Here is a 23,869-nt window from a genome sequence, read left to right on the forward strand (position 1 = left end):
CTGCCCAGTTCTTACTAAACACTGTGAGTTCCATTCATTCCCTCCCCCCTGGCTGGTGTGCCTTTGCTGTCTGCGGTGACAACCTGGGCTGGGGTCCTCAGCAGTTCTGACGTTCCACGAGGAGGTCTCGTTGGGATTCAGCTCTCAGTAGTTCAGCACTGCCTTATTATAACTGGGTGGCCACAGTCTTGGACATTCATGCTGCATCCCTACAGGTTCAGATCAGACACTTATCATGCTGTCACATCAGGCTGCAGGTGGCGGGAGGGGCAGGCCATGTCATGAACAAGTTGATTACATGGAAAATCGCTGGTCACAGGCTCTAATTGTACTGTCACCAGCAAGTCACACTGTAATCTCAGGCACAGCAATTAACCTCGGCTCCCCGCCTGAGCTTCCCGGGCTGTAAAATGAGACAGCTCTGCAGGGTGATTGAACCTTGATGAACCTAGAGCTTCTGGGCAAGGCCAGGCAGCCGCCATGCAAGGGAAACAGTGGACTCCAGTGAGAGAGGGAGCACGGAGGGGGAGCTGGGGTGGTCAGGACAAAAGACCAGAGATCTGTATGTCCATGTCCTGAGAAGGGCAGAGCTCCACCTGACCCACACCCGGGAATGCCCCTGAGGGTGGACACTGCCGTCTGTGGCCTTGCACCCAGGGACCACCTCCCTCTTCTACTTCATTACTTCATCTCTCTGTGACATCCAGCCACCCTGGCCACTCTCCTGGGAAGATCTTTTCCTGGTTTTCTTCTCTTGAGCTGCCGCGGGGCTGGCCTTGGGTGTTCCTCTTATGAATTCGGGTTCCTGAGTGTTGGTCTCTAGGTCTATTCCTTGAAAATCTTTTCCCTGGCACATGGCGACTGGAGTCCCTGTTGGCTGTTGGTGTTGTCACCTGTCCCGAGGGTATTCCTGCACCGGACTCCCTTTCTACACTCCAGTCCTGGGCATGCAGTGTCATCAGGGACCTACACGTGGAGGTGACATGTCCCTGTTAGACTCACGTCACCCTTTCTCACTGTATCTCTATCCCACAGTTTGCCATTACAGCCAGGAATACAGGTGTCTGAGCCTTATTTTTATTCTCCCAAATCCCTGGTGTCTGGTGGTCACTGAGTCTCACAGAAGCTGCTTCCTGGCGCCTCTCCTCCCAGTGGGTCCCCTCACCAGCCACCCTCTCTGCCTTGGTGAATCCACATCTTTATTCTGGGTTGCTTCGGTGGCCTCCACATCTGCTCACCGTGCCCCAGTCCTTGGTTTCCAGATACCAGGTGACCTTCTCTGACTTGTGAAGTCTATACAGACGCTGCTCCAGCAGCCCCCTCTGCAGAGCCAGGGCAGCCGGGCTGCCGTGTGTGGAGACTGCCCAGTGATGCCTGTTGCAGACTGGGCACAGGAAGTGGGGGAGGGCAGCAGAAGCCTCCCGTGTGACCCTGTCCTTCTCTGCTGGGGCCACTGTCGCACTGGCCTCCCCAGCCCTCTTGCTTCCTTGGGTCTCCTAGGAACCTCCCTCTGGTGACAACAACGTGGGTGCGTTGAGGTTCTGTTAGAGAAACCCAAGCTGATCCCCGGCCTGGGTCAGTCATGGTGAACGCGAACGCTCGTTTAGCTCTGTTTCCTTTTTGAGGGTGAAATCCTGTTTCTGGATACTCAGATGATGCTGGTATTACATAAGCTAATGAATAAAAATGCAGCGTCCAGAGCTTATGGGAACACCAAGATGGAAGGAGATGCTTGCCCTGAGACGCCACAGGCTGGACAGAGCCGGGACCCTCACACCACCTCAGGGAGGGGCTGGGCCACCATTCCAGCTGGTGTGCCTTGGAGAGCTGTGAGGGGCTGGGGTGGCGTCCTGGTGCAGCCACACCAGCTCCACACAGCGAGGGCCACAGCACAGTAGAGCCTCCAGGGAGAGCGAGCAAGTTGTCACAACAGCATCTCCTGAAGAAGGAGAGTTCAGCAAAGACAGACAGGGATCTGGGAGACTGGGGGGGTGGGTATGAAATTCTGGTTTTTGCACAAATGTCTGTTAGCATCAGGAGCTATCAAGCAGCAGTAATAGCTCATAGGTAACAACCTGTGGGGTCCAGGTAAATGATTTTGTTTCCAAATTCTGTATTAATAGAAATGCCAGATTTATCTTGAAATAACAAATCTAAGAAGACCTTATATTAATTTTATTGTTGAGAAAACAATATGAAAATGAAGCTAAATTTTTTTTTTTTTAAAAATGACAATTGGCCCCATAGCCATTACAAAAGGGACTTTCCGTGCACTCTCACCATCTTGGTTGGTTTTGTTCAGCAGAAGTTGGAGAAATTTTCTTGACCACCCAGAGAGAATTTCTTTAGCGTTGTATTACCAAAAGAAGACTTGTGCTTCTTTTCTGAACGAGTAACAAAAATCACATCATAATTGGCACCATATTTGACTCAAAACCTAGTTGGAAATTAATAGGCTACAAGGTTGAATGTTCCCTGTGTCACCTTCAGAACAGGGAGGATCATTCCCCGTGACACATGGCGCTTCGAGTGTGAGAGCAAGGAGTGGCGCAGTGCATCTGTGTGTTCATTTCTGTCTTTCATCTTTGAGTCTTGTTCTGGTTTTTATCATTCAGTTTAAATTGCATGCTTAAATGATTTTTTAAAAGACGTATCAGTAAACACTATAACATTAGGAAATTTAACACAATACTATGGCCTTAGATTCCGCTGCCATTTCATAGGTGAAATTGAATGCTGACATCGGAGAAATAATATTTTCCAAAATTAAATCACATGGAAAATTCCATAATTTAAAGCTGAGAATAGAGTGACAGTTTTAGCTGGTGGATAGCACACCTTACTTGCTCTGTTGGGAAAATCAGTTGGTTCTTTTGAAGTGGCACACCAGGGTGCAGAAGGTGAGAGAGAGCTACTGTCCCTGCTTCACCATTCCATCACAGGGAATACCTTCGAAATGAGCTACCCATTTCAAGTATTATTGCACTTTGCTTTATTTTGCTGCTCCCTGACTACCTATTGCAAAGGAAGACACACCTGAAGGAATGGAGGGAATCCTCAACAGAAGGCTGATTGGTAACCACAGCTCGCTCTCCTGGAGCTCTTACTGCCCATGCTGTTTGACATGCTGAATGCACCTTATTCTCATAACAATGAGGGAAGCAAAACCTGAAAGCCCCACTTTGCAGATGAAGAAACTGAGCAGGGTATGTTTCCTGCCCACGTTGGGCCAGATATAATCCAAAGGCCCGGCACCCAGACGGGGACAGCTGGGCTCCTGAGAGCCTCTGCTCCTTTTCCCTCGCAGACTCCGAGGTGAGCATGGAGGGAGCAGATGAGGAAGCACCAGAGGAAGTGCCAGCAGAGGGGACATGTCTAATGTGGCTCCCGCCTTGAGACTGAGAATTACGGCCTCAACTCTCTGAGGTCTGTGTTTTTACCTGAGAGACTGAAGATATTGAAACTCAAACAGGTGAAAGGACTCAATCACATAAGACCTAGAAAGTGCTCAGCAGAGTGGCTGGTTGATAGCAAACACGGGTGAGAGGGAGAGAACCTCATCACTTCCCCATCACCAACATCCCCGCCCTGTCACCATCATCTCCACTAGCACTGATCACCATCGCCATGATCCTGGCCACCACTGTCGTCCTGATCACCACTACCCCCACCATCGCCATCCCCAAGCCCACCATCACCACCACCATCTCCACCACCATCTCCACCACCACCATCTCCATTATCATCATAGTCACTGTCAACTGTAGCAGATAAATTATTTGTCCTTGGCAAGTATTTATTTAGCCTGGAACCACTTCTGGGATCAGGTTATCCATAAATGAGGAGAGGTGAGCTACCGTAAAGGTCATGCTATCATGAAGTTGAGGTTTCGGGTTGAAGTAAATGCTGATGAGAGGCGTGAGCAGGAGGTAAGCAGACCTGGGCTTTCTGTGTGTGAATCACCCACTCAGTTAGGAAAGACAGAGTTTCACTCAATGTCGGTTGTCTTCATTAACCTGATGGTCATGGAGTGTTTAGAGGGAACATCCTTCTAGAGTGGTTACTTTTGAAATAATTTGTAGATGTAGAGGCAGTTCTCAGAGAGAGTCAAAGACGGTCCTCATGCACATTCCTGGAGCTGCCTCCATTGCTACCCACGGGGGTCGTTCCTCTGTTTATCAAAACTAGAAGTTAGCCTTGAGTCCATATGGTATTCACTAAACTATAAATGTTGTTTGATTTCTCCAGCTTTTCTACTAAAATCTTTTTTTCTATTCCAGGATGCTACATTGCTTTTAGGAGCGACTATTGAGACCAGAAAGTCTTAGAGCATAAAAATCATATCTTTGTAATTTTCTTCAATTCAATTTAAGTACTTCAAGATACTTGGGGCATTGTGTGTGGATGGTTTATATTAAGGCATGCACTTCCACAGAGCCTGACGAGTCTGAAGAATAGAACCAGTGGTCATTTTTTCTTCCCTCGAAGACTGTACTCGAGTTAGTAGATTGCATGCAGAGGGAAGCAGTCCTGCTGGAGCTGAGAGTGGTCGCCCTCAGTGGAAAGGGGCTTCCCCAGCGGGACATGCTGAAAGATGCCCCGCAAGCCGGGCAGAACCCACAGCATCTCTGCGTCCATACTGAAAGGTTCTTTCTCCGCCAGGAGTGGATCTGACCTCCCTGCGCCAGCTGAAGCTGCAGAGACCAATGAGTATGCTAACAGATGTCCAGCACTTCCTGTCGTCCGGAGGCAATGTCAACGAGAAGAATGACGAAGGAGTGACCCTGGTAGGTCACTGTGTTTGATTCAGAAATTGTTTAAACAGAGGATTTCAGTTGATCCTGAAACACAGAATTGAATAGATGTAACCTGTAAACAATCTGAGGTTTTGCTGATCATAGAAGTAATACGTATTCATCGTAGAAATTTTGCAAAACGCGTAAATATGTAAAGAAGGATGTGCAGAGTCCAGGGGCTGCCACCGAGGCGGAACCCATGTATGTGTGTTGGTGTTTGCTTCAAGCCTTCTTCCCATGCATGCTTTTCCTACAAGTTCAAGATCATTTTTGTGTGTTACTTTGTCACTGCGAGTTTGAGACATAGCGAATTGGAGACACTCATTTTCACTTTAAGCAAAACAAATTACTTCTGAAATTAATTCAGTTCAGAAATCCAGGAAACCCCCCGTGCCATTGCAGGCACAGCTGTAGTAGATTAGAAATTGATCGATCAAATTTGGATTAAATTTGATATAATCCTAATGCTAATTACCAAAATAAATTTTGCCTTGTCAACCCGTACACCTTACCCAGCCCCAGCATGCCTGGTTAGGCTTACTGAGGACAGATGAAGTGTGTTAACCCTCGGGGGAGAAAGAGGAGAAGGTGAGTCAGCCAAGGAAGTCAACAAGTCAGCGCAGAAGGAAAGAGGATGGGAACCAAACCCTGGGGATGAGGGAGAAGTGGAGCATCCAGAAATGAGACCAGGGGAGGCAGGCTCGAGAAGGAGGAAATGGGAAGAGTGGGAGGCCCAGGGCACACAGGGACACGGAGCAGCGAACGGTTGCCTCCAGGACTGTTGAGAGCCTGTGGAGGGGACGGTCACTCAGAGGACTGGTGGTCTTGCTCTCCGAGGGCAGTATCCGTGGACTGGTGGTCAGAAGCAGATTAAAGTGAGCTATTAAATTAATAGTCCATTCCTTGCCTGTGATAAAGTCCTGTCTGACATGTGGCAGAAACAGAGAGCCTTTCTTTCTGTACACTAACAAGGATTGCAGCTTTATATTTGTTTAAAAACCGCTGCCAAAGACAAATAACGTGCATGCTCCAGCCGTGGCTCACGTATCCTTCAGTAGAGAAGCTATTGAAGGAATCAGTACAGAGCAGTAAATTGGTATTATTTTCAACCATCTTCAATTTTGACATTGCTTGTGACCATTTGTCAGACAGCATAAAAGTTGCACATAATTGCTTTGTAATAACAGCATCCTGTGGCGGTCAGCTCTGAGCTTTGACAAGAAAGAAGCAGTGAACAAAAGCTGGGGCTCCCTGGGGTCCACAGCCTCCAGGGAGGGGCAGTTCCCTGAGGTGTGTCTCTGATGGTGACGACGTCCTTGCTGGCAGTCTCCTTCTGGAAGGTGCACCCTGTACCGTGCTTTTCTGTGTATTATTGGAGAGAAGGACAAGAAAGTGCCTTTGTTCGCGGGTCGATTTCTGTGCTCTGAGTTGGAGTGACAGCTGGTTTCAAAACCAGGCTAATTTCCCAGCTGGTGAATTGTCACGTGCAAAAGACAAAAACTAGAAGCACAAGGCTCAGTGGGGAGAGGCTTCAGTCACATGGTTCTTACCTAGTAAAGAGCTTCCCTCGCTTCTCAGAAGTACTGCAGGACGACCACATGTAAAGCAGCTCCTTGTGAAGAGACCTTTTAGTTTACATTAATAATGTTCTTAAAAGTAAGCAAAAGCCTCAGAAAAGGATACAACTGTTAAAAGGCCATCCATGTTCCAGAGCACATGAAAATGAAGTGCTCAATCTGAGTAGGTTAACTCTTGAGAACATCTGTGTCTTAACCAGCACCTGTGTACGGTGGCACCCCTTCCTCTCTGTCACAGACTTTGACTTGTCAGACCTCCTTCTCTAGGGAAATAATAATTCAGGAGGTACAAACACCAGCCCTCATGTTTCCCTCTGCCTGTTCATTTCACTAGTGCTAGTTTATCCCCTACCCAGGACACAATGGCAAGCATTGACGGGGTTCCAAACAGTGGGCACCAGGTTTTACTCTGTGGAAAGCACCTCTCGGCTGCAGGGGTTGGCTCTGTGCACATGACTTCAAGAGGTCTTGAGTAGCAGTTGCAGACCAACTAAAGTGTCCACTCCTGACTCTGGTTTTAGAGTCAGTTTTATACTCAAAATGAAGAGTATAGCATTCTGAAATCCAGGTGCTACTGCAGATAGTGTAGAATAACTGGACAATCATTTGCTGATTGTTCAAATAATGCAGAATAAATTTAGAAGTGGGTGGAAGACTTGATCTCCAGGAGAAAGTAGACTAAATCCTACGATACCCGTGGATGTATGGTTCTTGACACTGTTTGCTAGAATATGAACGAGGTGAATTCTGTGTGTAACAAACCGTGGGATGAGCAATGAGAAACATGGTGTCTTAATGTTTGTGCTATAAATTAGATGAATCATTCTTGTTCTAATGAAGTTGATAGAACAAGAATGAAACATGTGAGTGTATGCTGCAGACTGAAGAGTGTTAGTCCAAAGTAGAAAACAGGTGTTTCTGTAAGTACCATCTTGTGTGTGTGTGTGTGTGTGTGTGTGTGTGTGTGTGTGTATGTATGTGCATGGGTGTGTTTTTTCACTTTATGTTGTTTTTATGATAAAAACAAGAAGAGTGCTCCTTGCCAGGGCTTTACAGGGTTTAAGTTGTGTTTTCTCTTGGTCCTTTCCTGACCATCTCTTCCTCCCTGTGTCTGTACAACAAATCACACCACACACTTCCTGAGTAACTTTGTTTACTTTGGGTGAGGCCTTAGAAACAAAGCTCCCCCACTTAAAAAATAGAAACAAATGCTTCAAACTATGACCTCATTTTTGTAGATCCTGAGGCCTCATTTCTAAACTTCAGATTCCGTGGAGAACTAAACCAGGAGGAATGTTCAATGGTCACTGTCAGCTGATCCTCCCCAGGTCCCCGGGCCTTGACCAGTACATAAGCATCTCAGGGATCACAGTTTTGGGGCTGACTTTGAAACCGTCCTGCAGCACCAAGGACAGCCTGCAGAGTGAGAGTCAGGGAAGATTTGGCCTGAGGTCAGGCCGTAGTGAACTATTCTGTGGTCACCTCCTGTGTGTTAAAACATTCAGGTCACAGTGAAGAGGAACTCGGGAAGGATAGGAGTGACAAAATGTGCACACTATGAGAGTCAAAGGAAAAAAATAAGAGCTCTTAATAAGCCAGAAGGTTTCCTCCAAAGCGTGATAATGCTATCCACTTACATGTAATGAATAAAATCACAGGGCTTTTGTTGACGTGCTCTGTGTCTCAGATCCAGTGTTTTATGAAACAGCTCTTTTTATACAACTCAGTAAGCCACATTGATGTCACTGTTCTGTTTAAAAAGTGGAATGACAGGACGTCTCCTCCTCACAGCTACACATGGCCTGTGCAAGTGGCTACAAGGACGTGGTGTCACTTATCCTGGAGCACGGTGGGGACCTCAATATCGTGGATGACCAGTACTGGACGCCCCTCCATCTGGCAGCCAAGTACGGCCAGGTAAAGCCCTTTTAAAATTGTTCCCAAGGATCATTTTATAATCCATACAGAATTTTGTATTTGATTTTTGTTTCAAATTATGTACTAATTATTATGTAATTTGGCTTTTGATGATATTATCTTACTAAACCAAATGTTTTATAGTTAAAGAAAAATATTTAACTTCGTGAGTGCAAGCCAGAATATAGGTTTATGACAGCTCTTTTGTGGTCAGAATCACTGGAGAAATAATCAAATCCTATAAACATCTTTTATAGTTAATGCTGTTTTCTTAACATAAGGCTTATAACCTAATCCCTCAGATCTATAATGATTTTATGTTTTCTCTACTTTGTAGACCTAAAACAAACTTATTTATATAATATTTTTATCTATAAATTATATTTAATTTTAATGAAAGAAGTTGGATAGCAAATTTTTCTCTCCAGATTGATTTTGGGCTGCAGATGATATATCTTGAGTTACTATTTACAAGTTAGTTTCTCTCTAGGCATTGGTATACCATGACAAAAAATCAAAATCTAACCCTTTAGTGGTTTACATAAGTAAACGTGATAGAGTGCTCACAATAATTCACTGATATAAAAAACCTAGTTCTAAAATATGAATAATATTTTGTTAAGGTCTTAGTAGCAATAGTATGAAAAATAGCTGTTTTAGTACTATTTACTATTAAACTAAATTTGTTCATTTCAAAACAGTTTCAGGTAAAATTACATTCAGTTAATTTATAGTGAATTGAATCTCTTGGATATTAACCAGAATGCAAAATATCTATCATGAAATTTGAGTAAAGCACTTGTTGAAACACTTGAACACATTTGCATATCCTGCATTATAGAAAAATAACATATTGTTTGGAGAATGTTCCAGTAAAGAGAACATTGCTTGACAACATTTCCTGTAGAAAAGGGTTCATTTATTTGGTATGCAAAATTAACAGACTATTGAACCGTGCTTCCATCAGGTAACTGTGTGTGAGAATGAGTGGACTGTATAAGAGGCTGAGGCTACAGGCAGGTGAGGCTTTGACCTCAGGCTCCAGCACCCCAGGCCTCCTGGCCACAGGAGGTTGCAGCTCAGTGCTGAGGATGCCATCAACACCAGTACTCCATTTCTAGCATGGCAGCAATTGGGGCACTCAGGGTTGGAAAATTTATGTTACTAAAAAATAGAGAATTCAGCATGCAGGCAACTCTGGTCGACTGGAACACAACGTGGAGGGCTTTGCTAAGGAAATGGTCATCAGTAAATTATCAAAATGTCCTGTAGTATTCAGGGATTGCTTCTTGAAGAAGCTACATCTGGAAGCATGTGATTCTTATTAAATTGCAGCAGAATGCTACCCTAACTTGAAGGAACTAGGCTTCCATTTTACCTGAATTCTCATTTTTTCCCACTGGACTTTTGGACTGTTGATCAGAAAGTAACACTTTAAATAATAGTAAGTAGATTCCTTCTAACTATTTTCATAGGATAATGAGCTCTCAGTTAATAGGACTAGATTCAATAAAGCTTTTAAAAGAGACAACTTGGATAAATATATTGTTATTTTTCAAAAAGTCTAGTGATTTTTTTTATCAGAAACCAACATTTGAGTCTTATTTTATCTTATTTCTGATCAAATTATGAGTTGGTGAATCTTATTTATTGTTTTTTATTGTGTTTTCTGGTTCTATGGTTTCTATTTGATTCTTTCTTATAAACTGTTTTGTTTCTGAGAGATTATATTCTTTTATTGGTTTCAAGAGGATTTGTAGTTGCTGGTTGAAGCATTGTTACAATGGTTATTCAAAATCATTCCTCTGTCAGTTAATCATCTTTTCTGGTTTACACTGTATCTCCTGATCTTGTTATGACAGATGATTTCAATTGTATCTTGCACATTTCAGGGTTTGAGAGTCTCATTTCTGTGTAAATCTATTTCAGCAGGTGGTCACCATGTTGAGGTCTAGCGTGCAAATCCTGACCTTTTTGTTGTTGGGGCCGGGGTGTCAGGCAGGCTGAGGTTCCCATAACAGGTTAGTCTAGTCTTTAGATCCTTTGAGGTGTCGTTTTGGTCTCTTTTTAAACCTAATGCCCTTGGGCTTCCACTGGCTGCTCGTGGAAAGGATGTCCCCAGGCTGGGCCACCCTTCGCATCTGGACCAGACAGGGAAGTCTCCACAGGGACAAAACGACTTCCAAACTCCCCTGTGGGAATGTGGTCCTCCTGTGGGCATGCCTCAGTTGAAAGACAGCACCTGCCCTGGCCCTTCATGGAATAAAGATCCCCTCAGAGGAGTCTAAGGAGGGGACAGACGCAGGGGGAATGGGTTTGCTGTGTGGAGTGCTGTAGGAAAGAAATGCAAGGACAACATGGAAGCTGCCCAAGTGAGTAGAGAGCCTCTGTTCTGTAAGATGAAGACAGAACTATCCGCTTAATGAGAAATCACAGTTGAACTATAAATAAATATCAATAATTTATTTAGTTTTACACCTTGGATCTGTCATGGTGGCAGAGTTGGAGACATTCCCTTGCTACACATAGAACCTTAGCCATGAGCCAGAGTGTGGGTGTACTAACTCAAGTGGGTTACAAATTCTGAATTTCTGAGGATTTTAACATTGTATTTTCTGCCTTAATGAGGTAATCAGTCTCTTCTAGGGCCAGAACTGGGACGGAATGGTAGCTGTGAGCATGCGTTGCTACTTCCCAACTTTTTAGAGAGCCCCTGTGAGTGATCAGCAAGGAGTTAATGTTGCCCATTTTAACTGGACTGAAATGCAAATGTCCCAAGAATGAGTAAAGTCAGGATCCAGCAACTCGTGTGTATTCAAATCTCACACAATTAGGGTTTCCTTTTGCACACACGTGTGCTGTGAGTATCAGTCTCCTCTCTGCTGGGGGCTTTGCTGGCTCTCAGCTCTTCCCAGAGTGGAGATAGATCGGCGTCGGGCTGCACAGTCTACCTGGTTCACTGAGGAAGTTCACCTAGGAGTCTCGTGAGGTCAAAGCAGACCTTCCAGAGTAAAGGAGTCAAGTCGGCACTGGTCTCTCTGGGTGCCGACTGTGATCAGGAAAGCTCCTGAGCAGAAAGAATTCCTCATTCCACGCATAAACGTTCACTTTTGCAGGGCTGAAATCAAATGGAATTACTTTTATTGTTGGGGATTTTCACATAGAAAACATTTTGCTTTTGCGACTGAAATGATTTCTGCAGATAGAGGGAGAAAGGTAGATTGTTGGGAGATTGACAGGTTTTCTTGTGTTCTGTAAAGAGCAACATAATCATTAGACTCTGACATTTTTACAAAGGTATAAAATCTTTTGGGTTACTACTCTTTTTTCTAATTTGTGAAAAATGGAGTCATATTTAATTTTTGACTTCCCTTCTCTTTTTCTCTCCGCCGCCCCCATTCATTACTTCCTCCCTTTCTTTCCCTCTTCCCCATGGTTTAAAAATGAGAAAATCGGGGCTGGGGTGGTGGCTCAGCGGTTGAGCTCTCACCGAGCACATTCAAGGTCCTGGGTTTGACCTCAGCACCACATAAAAATAAATAACATAAAAATGAGAAAATCTCTTAGATCTTTAATATAAACAAATATCTTTATTTTACCCTCTTGGGAAATGTGCTATATATACCTTATCTTTCAGCTTGGAAGAAAACTTCTCTTTCTTTAGTAAGCTGTATATTTAGAAATCAATATAAACTTCTAAATATAAGCACTCTGTGTAAAAAGACCTAGTATTACTGAAATAGTTTGTGTTCTGCAAAACAAAACACTAATTTTGAATGGGCGTGTGGCAATTTTAGCAAAGGGCACACCACTGAAGACCTAATCCGTTGTGTAGTGAGAATTCTAAAAGGAGCGCTCATTGACATTTTGGGGATTCCTGGGCAGGAAGCTCAGAGTGGGTAAAGGATGCCACTGAAATATTACAGAAGATAAAACAAGGAACCTGAAGAAGACATTCATATTTGAATCAAGATGATAAGACAATAAATAGAAATGGAACACACAAGAAATGAGAAAAAAGAATTAATACTCCAAAAGAACCTCCAAATCAATTTTTGGGGGGTGGGAGATACTAGAGATTGAACTCAGGGGCATTCGACCACTGAGCCACACCCCCAGCCCTATTTTGTATTTTCCTTAGAGACAGCGTCTCACTGAGTTGTTTAGGGCCTCACTTTTGCTTTAGCTGGCTTTGAACTTGAGATCCTCCTGCCTCATCCTCCATAGCTGCTGGAATTACAGGTATGCACCACTATGCCCAGCTCCAAATCATTTTTAAAAATGACAACCACTAGGTGAGTTTACTAAGGTTGTTCACAGTATCATTACAAACAGAAAGTATATGGCAAAAATATATATATATAATACACACTTCACACACACAAATACATGTGTACACACATAACAAATGGTGTGTAAGACTTCTGCCCTGAAACACTACAGAACATTGCAGAGGTAGCTGGGGGCCTGCAGAACACAGAGGTCGGCATGCTCATGGTGAAACGCTGGATGTCCTAAGTACTGGGGAGGCAGAGACGTCTTTGGTCTAGCCCTGGACCCTGTCCTTGGGCTGCCTCACCAGGGGGAGCTTTGCAGAGATCAAGGATGTGGAGCTAAGACGTTCTTGGATTATCCAGGGGGCCCAGTGTAGTACATGGGTCCTTGAAAGTAAGGACCTGATCCTGGCTGAGTCAGAGGAGACCCTAACTGTGGAAAGGGCCAAGAGAAGTGCTGTCCCTGTTCTGAGGGTGCTGGAAAGGTCCTGGAGCCAGGGAGCATGGCCGACTCTGTGAGCCTCACATGCAGAGCAGGTCCAGCCCTAACCCCGAGGGGAACACCGCACCACCTGCACCCTGATGTCAGCCCAACCGTCTGTGTCAGACCTCACCTACGGAAATGTAAGGGGTACATCAGTGTTGTTTAAGCACAGCTGTGTGTTCATTTGCTAAGATTATAATATAAAACTAACAGTATCTGTGTGTGGAGGGGGTAGGGGGTGGGCGGATTGAATCCAGGGCCTTCCACATTCTAGGGAAGTTTCTACCGTTGAGTTATAGCCCTTGTTCTGTTCTTTTGCCTGCCTGCCTCCCTCTCCCTTCCTCCTCCTCCTCCTCCTCCTTCTGTTTTTTTTTTTTTTTTCTCTCTCTTTCTTTTTTTGGAGAGAGCCTCACAAAATTGCCCAGGCTGGCCTCAAACTTGTGATGCTCCTGTTCAGCCTCCTCAGTAGCTGGGATTGATTACAGGTGTGCCCCTGGCTAGTTACACATCTATTTGAAGCAATCCCAGCCATATCCTATCTGTCCTTCCTGTAGAAATTGAAAAATTAATCCAAGAACTTAAATAATAAAATTCAGACTCTTTTCAAAACTTCTTGTAAGAAGAACCTTTAAGTAAGATGTTCCAGGTCTTAATTGTGGTGCTGGTTTCAGGTTTGCTCAAATATAGAAGTGCATACTTCTTGTCTGTGCATTTTGTTGAATTTAGATTTTTAAAAAGCAGTATCAAAAAATGCAGCTAAGAAGTTTTTAATTTCCAGCCCAACAGCTGAGTTGAGGTCTCCTAGTTTTGTGGTTTGATTCATTATTTTGGTGCCCTTGCCTAGGAAAAGTGGCTGCCTGCAGCACTTAGCAAGTGAGAATGATGGTGATGACTTTGTATCACAGAAGTACAAGGCATTTCAGACTGCTCTGTGCTCTATAAACCAAGAGAAATCATAACAGCAATTTAAAGACACTTGGAACAGCATTGCAATGAAAGAAATACCTTGTCTATATTCCATATGGAAGAGAGGGAAAAAAAAAGGGTTTAATGGAAATCCACAGCCTTCCACATTGTAAAACATAATAGATGCTTGCATTATAAAATAGAGTTTAAAAATTAATAATGAGTAAAATGTTCAACTTATAAAATTTACAGAAGTTTAATAAAATAAGAGAGAATTAGAAATAAGGATTTTAAAAAAACAAGAAGTGTTGAAATATAATATAAAGGTAGGGTGTAGTAGAAAGGATCAACAATACTGAACCTTGACTCTTGCAAGGATTTAGATGAACCAGATTCTAGAAATATTTGTCCAGAGAGGGGGAGAAAAACAAAAGACCACAAAAACTGGCTGATCCTGTGCATGCAGAGGAAACAATAACCAGGTAAAGAGCACAGCTCTTGAAAACACAGGAGGGGAGAGGCAGAGCAGGGACACAGCTGTCTTAGAGCATCTCTGCTGCGGTAGAGAAGTTCCAGACGCGGGTGGTTTATAAAGTACAGAAACGTCTCTCTGACTGTTCTTAAGACAAGTCAACCAGGATCAAGGTGCTATCAGGTTTGGAGTCTGGTGGGGGCCTGGGGCTCTGCTTCCAAGATGGTGCCTCAAATGCTGCAGGCCAAATGCTGTGTCCTCACCTGGAGGAGATGAAGAGGTGAGAGGGATAAAAAGGATCTGGATGGCAGCCTCCAGACCTTTCCTAAGGTCATGAATTCATTTATGAAGGCAGAACCCTCCAGCCTAATCACCCCTCATGGCCCCATCTTTTAATGCCTCTGCAAGGGGGATGAAAATATTAGAAGGGACTCAGCATTCAAACAGCAACAATCACCAACAGTGTTGTGACGACAAATTTGAAAGCTTCAAACAAAAATGGCAAATCCCCAGAAATCACACCACAAGGATTTGATTCTAGACCAAAAAGAAAGCCAGACAGATCCCATAGCTACCATCTCCAAAGCAGCACCCTCTTTAGCCAGTGATCCATTCTCCAATGGCAGAATCTAGAAACTTTGAAATGTCTGACAGTAAAGTCATTGCAGGCAGGTGGAGCCACAGGGGCTCTTGTTTGGAGTGGTAGTGTTAAGTTGAATAATCACTTTTGAAAAGAATTGGAGCCATCCTATGATGTTGGCCCTGTCTCCCTGTATTCTGGCACTTTTATTCTTAAGTACACACCACCTGCCTGTGTGCACCAGGAGAGATAAGCAGGAATATTTATAAGAACGTTATTTGCAAAACTAAATAAACAATTACAAGTAGCTTGAATGTCCACTAAAAGGAAGGTGAATAAATTGTGATATATTTCTACAATGCAATTCTACATAGTTGGGAAACAGAATAAAACAGTTCAACTCAACAACTCCCATGATTCTAAAAAAATGCATTGGTACGCCTTGAAAGCAAGACATAGAAAAATATGTAGCCCAGGGTTGCATTTTCTATTATGGTCATAAAAGATTAAGCAATATGTTGATTAGGGATCCTTCTAGATGTGTTTCCTAACCAAATGAAGAAAAATACTAGTAACCCAAAGTTCATCCTAGTGATCAACACGGTGATACAGGAAGGGAGCAGTAATGGGGAGAAATACACAAAGACACTACCAATGACAGTTCTAAAAGTTGGGGACATTGAAAGTTATTTAATTACTGATCTTTCACGTTATATAAATAATACATATGCACTTTGTGTGGTATGCATTTTTCAGTAGATATACAAATCTCTCGTTGAGCTCTTCAGTCTTATAACATGAGATTGAGTTTTCCTAACTGTAGAACGTGACTTTAGATTTATAATGTCCTCGGTGTTGTTATGAATGGACAATACCAATAAGTTGGACTTTGATGAATGGATAAAACAAAAACAAAGCATCATGTGACATATAATGTCCTGCATAAAATTCTCTAAGGAGAAACTTGAACAGTTTAAAGTATCCTCTTCAAGTCCTAAACAATGAAACCCTCATGCAATAAATGTTTTTTTCTTCTGAATACATAAATTGCTGAAATGGTGCAAGTATGTGGCATTGTCTGAAAAGGAAGTGGCCTCTACTAATGACTCCCCAGTGTCTGGCAATGTGTTTCCTATTTCAATCATCTTTACGTTTCAGACAAACCTGGTGAAACTTCTTTTGCTGCATCAGGCGAACCCAAACCTCGTGAACTGTAACGAAGAGAAGCCCTCAGGTAGGTGCTAAGTGGGGCTGGACCCCTGGGAGTCTCCTGTCTTCCTTTAACCCTGATACTGCCCAGCTCCTTCGCACAGCTAGGGAAGGAGAGCTGGCTGCAGCTGCAGCTTGGTGAGACCTCTGCAGTCCACGCTCAGGCCACAACCTCCTGTGCATCCCCAGGTGCTGTCAGGAGGATGTGCAGGAGCACGTGCCTGGTCCCGGTTCCTTTCTTGCGTCTCATTACTAGTGCATTGAACTTCAGGCGGTGATTCACTTGGTGCCATTTACTTTAAAATATATTTTACCAGTATTTTATTACTTTCCCATGATACCAACCAAATATGTGCATATTTGTTATAGTATTTTAAAACAATAATAGTATTTTTTTCTGCACATATATTTATGCCACAAGAAACTCTCATGCTAATTTAAAACTTTTAAATATTGACTTAATATTATTTTTTTAAATATATATTTTTCATTGTAGATGAACACACAGTATCTTTATTTATTTTTATGTGGTGCTGAGGATTGAACTCAGTGCCTCACGAATGAGAGGCAAGCGCTTTACTACTGAGCTATAGTCCTAACCCCTTATTTATTTTTAATGAATATTATTTTGAAGGTTTTTATAATTCTTTTTATCACTCCTCTTTTTATATATTCATATACTTAATTAATGGATGCCACATTAGTTTTGTAGATTTTGGAATTTAACAAAGTAACTACTCATTATTAGTTCATAATATTAAAAATAGAGGAATTCCAAACACAAAGAGAAAAGTCCTGCATAAGTAACATAATAATACAAAACTGTTAAAGGTATTGTACGAATACATTGGTATTTTCCCTGTTGCTAGACCTCCTTTAAAGTCCTTTACGCTAGAGATTTTATATTTAATTACTTGTAGGAGCATGATTAACTGTGATAAACCTGCAATTTAAGCCAGGATGAGGGATTTGCTTCATTTCTTATTTATTGTTCAATGTTTATTACTTTGTCTTTTCTGCTAAGATAAATAGAAGATCTAACAATAGAATTATAAATGGAGTAGTAGTCTCAAAGTTCACAATCAAGCCAACATTAAAGAAAGTCCACCTTAATCCTGACATTAACTAGTGTGCCTAATAACACATACTGGAAAGGTGAAGAAAGTCGGAGCCTGTCCCCCGTCTTTAAAAAGGTGCATTTCCTGGAGGTGGGCACGGCCTCTGCACCTCCTGCTCTGTGAGGAGAGCACCTAGTCTCGTTCCTGCTCAGGGCTTTTCCCAGACAGGGGAAGACGTGACCCTTGGGCAGGTCACAGAGGAGCGTGGAGGACAGAAACTGGACCACGTGATGGCTGAGCAGATGAGTCCTCAGGGGGACTGCGTTCTATTCTCATCACTTTGCACTTCTGGAACTTGGGGTGACAAGACAGAATGTCAGGGGAGAGCGAGCATCAACAGAGCTCCAGGGTGGGATGGGAACCTGGTCTCCCGACGTGAGGAAGCAGAGTTCTTCCCATGTGTGCTGTTTAATCTGAGGCAAGTAACGGTCAGATTCTGGCATCCGTCTCTTCTTATGGCGCCTGAGTTACCTTGACCAGTCCACCAAGCCACGGAGCTCACATTTATGGTTTAGAGAATCACAGGGGCTGAAAAAGGGTATCTGGCACCTCTGTCTCTTCATTGGTGTTAACGTGAACTTCTCCCCAGGATCTACCAAGTGTCGGTGTCAGTGGTTGCTAAGTATAAATTAAATTGCTGTGCATCTATATTGTTGTCCAGATATATTCAGATATCACGGTTGGGTGTGATCTGGAAAGAAATGTATTAATTATGTTTCCAATGGAACAAGAAAGATCATGGCGAGGCCAGAACCACCGTCAGATAACATGGCCGAGTTATTTGTACATCTCCCCATTGGTCCAATTGAGTCGCATCTAGGAGGTGTTTTTATCAAAACCCAGGCTTGCTGAAGTGTTTAGCCGTGCTGGTCCATGCTCCCCAACATGCAAGAAGAGGCTTACTAGGATGAAATGGCAATTCTTCCAAATCTAGCTCCGCCCTGATCTTCTATTTTATAGTCACCAACCAGTGCAAGTTGTCTTTATGTTGCTTCATTTTGGTTAAATAGGTCACCGATGTAAGATAGTTTTTGAAAATGTCCCCACTGTAAACACTTGCTCTATACTACGTGCTTGGTAAGCTCAGTGTTCAAGCCTCGTCTGGAGGACGGAAAGCGGGGACTCTGTGCCACCACCATGTCTGACGGTCTCACTGTGTCTTACAGACATCGCCGCCTCTGAGTTGATCGAGGAGATGCTGCTGAAGGCCGAAATTGCCTGGGAAGAGAAAATGAAAGAGCCTTTCTCTGTCCCTGCCTTAGCCCAAGAGGAGCCCTACGAAGAGATCGTGCCCGCCCTCCCCGCACTGTCCAGCAAGCTGTAAGTGTCCGCTGCTCCCTGGGAAGTGCGGACTCTCACTCTCTAGGGAGCTGCCGCCTCACTGCCAGCCGCAAGCCTGTCTCTCCACTAAAAGTCAGAAATATTGAGATGTTGATCACATGTTTACCAAAACGTAGTGGTCAGCAGTGGCAGCTGAGCACAGTTTGAGAACCCACTGGCTTTTCCTAAACATCATCGTTTTAGTTATTGGCTCCACTTCAGGAGTCAGGAGACGCACCGGGTTTTAAACACTCTGCTAGACTCCAGCTAAACTCCCCTGAGGGTCCCAGGCTGCCCTGACTTTCCCAAAGAGGAAATGAAAACACACAGATGTCCTTTCTTGACATGAAACTGATTGTTCTTGTCTAAAGTATCTCCCAAGATGCTTGGTTGCTTGAAAATGCAAAATGCCAGAATGGAAATTGCTATTGGGTTCAAGGTCTGAAAAGGAGACACAGGTAGCCCATGATAACACATTCCAATTAACGTTCAGGTGGTTGAGGGAGAAGTGTTTGCTTAACTCACGAGACAATGATCAAAGTTTCTCTTCCAGAGCTCCCGTTCACTAGCATGGATGTGTGCATATTGTGTGGCTATGTCCATACAGGTGTTAGCACATGACTTTATATTCTATAGACACACACTCACACATAGGACATGCCCACAATATACTAATCCCTAGGGACAGAAAGTGGATTAGCAGTTTCCAAGGCAAATCAGGAGTGACTGCTAATGGATGAGAGATTTCTTTGGGGGGTGGTGGAATGTTCTAGAAGTAGATGGTTGCAGTGGTAACACCAATTTGTAAAATTGTAAGAGTGTAAAAAGTGTACACTGACTGTACATTTTGAAGATGTGGATTTTATGCTCTGTGAATTGTATCTCAAAAAACAGAGGAAATCAGTACACGAAGAAAGAAAAAAACATTTCCAGTTGAAATGAAATGTGCTGCATTCCAGCAGGGGGGCCTTGAGGGATCACTCTTTTCTCTGAACCTGACTCCTGTCTGGCAGTGAAGATTATGTCTAATGTATTTGAGGACGACAAATAAATATGCCTTCTGGGTTTCCAGCCATCTGAGAAACAGACAATGAAGACAGGCGGAACCCACCTGATCATCTAGTGGGCACACTGGAGAATGGCCAAACAGGCACCACGCTTGCACCATCACCCAGGAGACTCACCCACTCAGCCTGCCAGCCAGATCAGGGCTCCCGAGGGAGGTTCCCGACAAGCCTCCAGCAGGGAGGAGGGGCAGCTTGTGCACTGAGCAGGCAGGTGTCGCAGTGAACAGTAGAGGGACCACAGGAACACTCTTCCCAGATCCTTCTTCCGCTCCCCAGGGGTGGAGGGAGGCATAGGATTAGCATGACTCAGTCTCCCTTCCTGGAAAAGAAGAGAGCATTTGCGGAGAGTGTCGCAAGACCATCACGATGCCCAAGTGAACCCTGGGGAGACTCTCACTTCAGTGCCTGCCTCCCAGGCGTGCAAAGCACTTTTAATTTAAAACTGCTCTGGGCAATAGACAGGCCAGAGTGCAGCATCCCCTAGTTAATGCTAAAGTATGGTTGCCTTGGGTTCAATATTTTAATCCTGTTGTAAAGGAGCTTGGTTTTTATGCAGAGCAGAGATCTTTCGTAAACTGCTGTCTTCTGTCTTCAAAGCCCTGTGGAGGTTCTCTCATCTCCCAGCCACGGAGCTAGGAAATGATGCACAAGTGTCTGTCTCCCAGCTGTGGACCTCAGGCCCTGACTGCTGCCCGCAGGGCCACTCTCCTGGGTTTTGAGGTGGAGGGGGGGAGTCAAGGGATGTGCGAGAGAAAAAAAGAAAGCCTTAAAACTCAGACTCAGGCTGGGCATGCTGGCGCATGCCTGTACTCCCAGTGGCTTGGGAGGCTGACAGAAGAATCATGAGTTCAAAGCCAACCTCAGCAACTGTGAGTTGTTGCAGTAATTCACTTGCAGGTCAGCATGAGAAAGGAAAGAAAAAGAAGAAGCAGAGCAAGCAAAGCAGCAGCAGAAAAAAAAAGTCCTTTATTGTGTACAAGCAATCTTTTTATAGTATTATGAACAAAGAAGGCAGCCTTCCAACATCAATAAATCAGGTCTTTCAGCTAATTAAACATAGCACACAGAAGTTTTACTTTCTAATCAGAAGTGACCTGCTTCTCATGGCTAATCTATTCTCCGCTAGGAGTATGTTGAGCTCTGCTCTTTGTTAAAAACAGATAATAAAATTTTTTTCAGCGCCCTCCTAGCCTACTTGGCAGAACATCCCGTTTGCAGGCAAGTCCTCCCAAGGACAGCAGACATGTCCGTTTTCAAGCATGCCCGCTGTTACCTAGCTATACCTTGACAGAATATCCCTTTTGCAGGCAGACTCCATCAAGAACAGTAATAGTAATGCAGTTACATCTGATTCTCTACAGTGAGTCACTAAGTAACTCAGTAAGTTATTAAGTAAAATACAAAATAGGGCTGGGGACGTGGCTCAGTGACTGAGTGCCCCTGGGTTCAATCCCTGGTAGCAAAACTGCCTCAGGCAGGCCCAGAGCAGGGGAGCTGGCCAACCGTGGCTGAACCTCTGAAGCTGTGAGCCTGAAATAAACTATCCCTCCTCTAAGTTGTTCTCGTCACCGCAGTGAAAACACGCACCCCACACTTCTTACATTCTTGTGTCACTGATACCACTGAGAAAGAGGAATAATTCAAATATTTGCTGTGGAAGGATTTTATTCTCCAAATGTAAATATGAAAATTAACACCCAACGTCGTCCCACTCTAAGGATGAGGTTGCGTTGTAGGCTCCCAAGTTAGGAGATATTAAAATGAAAATAAGGTTGTTGTAGATAAATATTAATCATTGTGTCTGTGGTATTGTTTTTGGTTTCTGTTTCATTTAAAAAATAAAACAGACCCAAACAACCAGTCTTCCCAATGCTTTTCACTTTTTAAAAAATTATTGACTGAACAACAGATTAATTAGTTTATAAATAGACTGATCAATCAATGACTTATTTGTTCCACACAATTAGGTAAATGGCCTAAGTACATTTTTTTCTTCTTGCATCCTGATCAAAGCTTGGAAGTTTTGAAATGCATTACATATTGAAATGTTGCCTGCTTTTCTTTGTAATCTACTGTTATCTTTCTCTAGAATTAGAATCAAATATTAAACCAAAAAAACCTCAATGATAATTTAGTTTCACTTAACACTATTTGTCGCTGGGTCCCTCCTCTCTCTGCTTCCTGGCTGCCAGGAGCTGAACAGCACTTCTCCTGGAGAAAATTACAATTTGACCTGTCTTGTTTATAGGTCACGCCTAAGAACTTTTGAAATTCTCTTTATAATTCTTAATTGTGACATTTTACCTCTTTACTTTCATTGTCATTAGAGAACTATAAATAAATACAAAACAGAACTATAAATAAATACAAAACACATTTCAAAACACAACTTGTTTTAGTGCAAAAAATTCAAAAATTTCTATAATGTTTTCTCCAGGTCTTGTTTTTGTCTGAGGAGAAACGTGAGTGTTTGAGGATTCTCTCTGTTGCTTATGAAAGACTTTCTCAGAAGCTGAAAAAATGTGTGTATTGTTGACAATAATAATAATAATAATAATAATAATAATAATCATATGTACTTATATTTATAGTGCTTACTGATTTAGTGTATTTCATTTTACAGTGGTGCTTGATCTGGACAAATTTTTGAAATGTGTTGGGAATTTTCCTTTATGAAAGAAACCAGAAAATTAGCATAATTACAAGAAATATATATATGTTTCTTTGAAAAATTTCTCACATGTCATTTAAAAGGCAGGGTTTCTCCCACCCCAGTTATTCACAGTCTGAGGCTCGCCCTGGGTCTGGGAAGGGAGCCGACTATATTTCTCTGCTTGCTTCAAGGTCGCTTCTGTTTTCTGCAAACTTTCTTGCCTGCATTGACTTGAACAAAGGCTTTTGTTTGGTGACAACTTCAGTTCCACTGGTTTAAACCAAGTGCATCCTTGAGTACACTGACAATCTGAATTATAAGTATGCATCCTGGTCTTCCAGCGGCTTGCAGAAACCCCTTGGCTTTAGGAAAGTGCAGGAGAAATGTAAATGCAAAGAAGAAGTGGAAAAGCAAGTACAGATTGAAATATGAGTGTTTTTCTCTGTGGCCAATTGCTCCTTAAATTCATTATTTTGCCCAAGAAAGAACTGTGCATATTCACTGATAGGAGAAGCATAACATGAGAAAGACTTTCACAAACCATTCCACATGACCTCCTGCATGAGGGAGTTTTTGACTTCCATTTCCTATGGCCTTAGAGATGTAAGTTTGTCCATGTCTTAATGGGTCTTTGCTTTTTTGAGAAAGTTTGAATTCTTGCTGTTTAAATATGGCCCATGAGTCAGCAGCATTTCTTTGTGTAGGAGTTTGGAAGAAATGCTGACGCTCGGCTGCACCCAGCCCTGAGTCATATGCACTTTGAGTCATGTGCACACCAAGTGGGAAGCTCTGTCTAAACTGGAGGCACATTGTCACTGTATTAAATTGCATCTACTCTTTTATGTGCTCCTTCCTCTGAGCCATGGTTGCCCGTCCTCTCTTCTGTCCACCGAAACCCAGCTTCCTTTCTTTAGCATTATAAACCTGATGTATTTCTTTTATAACTTCCCAGAATGTTTTGCTTAAATTTTAAGAAAGAGTAGAATAGTTTACCCTATAATCTCAGCACCCACGACAAATGCCTTTCTCGCTGTGACTCTTCTTTATTGTTCTGTAAGGCTTTGTGCAGTGAATTATGATTTGGTCATGATAAAAGTCTTAGTTCTACCATGTCCCACTGTTGGAAGCAGCTGCCCGTCTTCAGATGTTTAATGAATAGGAAATTCCTGTTATTGGGTTAGATCATGTTTCATGTTTTCAAAGATCTCTTCTAGCCAGTTAAATTCTTAAGGTCACTCTGTGTTGCCTGACTTTCAAGTTCATGTCTGAAAATGTGTGGGTTAGATTTAACACCAAAGGTCCTTCCGTCTAAATACCCTGTATCTACAGAGTTGGATTATTAGGCATCCTTTCTCTTCTTTAAGCTCGCATGACTCTTCCTGAAATCCGTGCTTTCCTCCCCTCTGTTCCTTCTTGCCCTCTGACTGGGAGCCTCTCCATGTTGTCTGTTCTGGCCCTGGAGACATCCCGGGGTCCTTTTACCATCATCGTTGCTA

At 43.2% G+C, this 23,869-nt stretch overlaps 1 protein-coding gene across 4 annotated transcripts in view; it reads left to right on the top strand.

Moving 5' to 3' along the window:
• The window catches only part of Myo16 (myosin XVI), a 524,759-nt gene that overhangs the window by 234,581 nt on the left and 266,309 nt on the right, over positions 1-23,869 (top strand). For all 4 annotated transcript variants that reach the window (XM_078016333.1, XM_078016334.1, XM_078016331.1 and 1 more), the window contains exons 6-9: positions 4,663-4,787; positions 8,165-8,290; positions 16,165-16,240; positions 18,500-18,653. In XM_078016333.1, coding sequence (XP_077872459.1) covers positions 4,663-4,787; positions 8,165-8,290; positions 16,165-16,240; positions 18,500-18,653 — 481 coding nt within the window. The remainder of the gene's footprint in view (positions 1-4,662; positions 4,788-8,164; positions 8,291-16,164; positions 16,241-18,499; positions 18,654-23,869) is intronic.

Source organism: Ictidomys tridecemlineatus, chromosome 6 (assembly GCF_052094955.1).
Source record: "Ictidomys tridecemlineatus isolate mIctTri1 chromosome 6, mIctTri1.hap1, whole genome shotgun sequence".
NCBI classification, from domain to species: Eukaryota; Metazoa; Chordata; class Mammalia; order Rodentia; family Sciuridae; genus Ictidomys; species Ictidomys tridecemlineatus.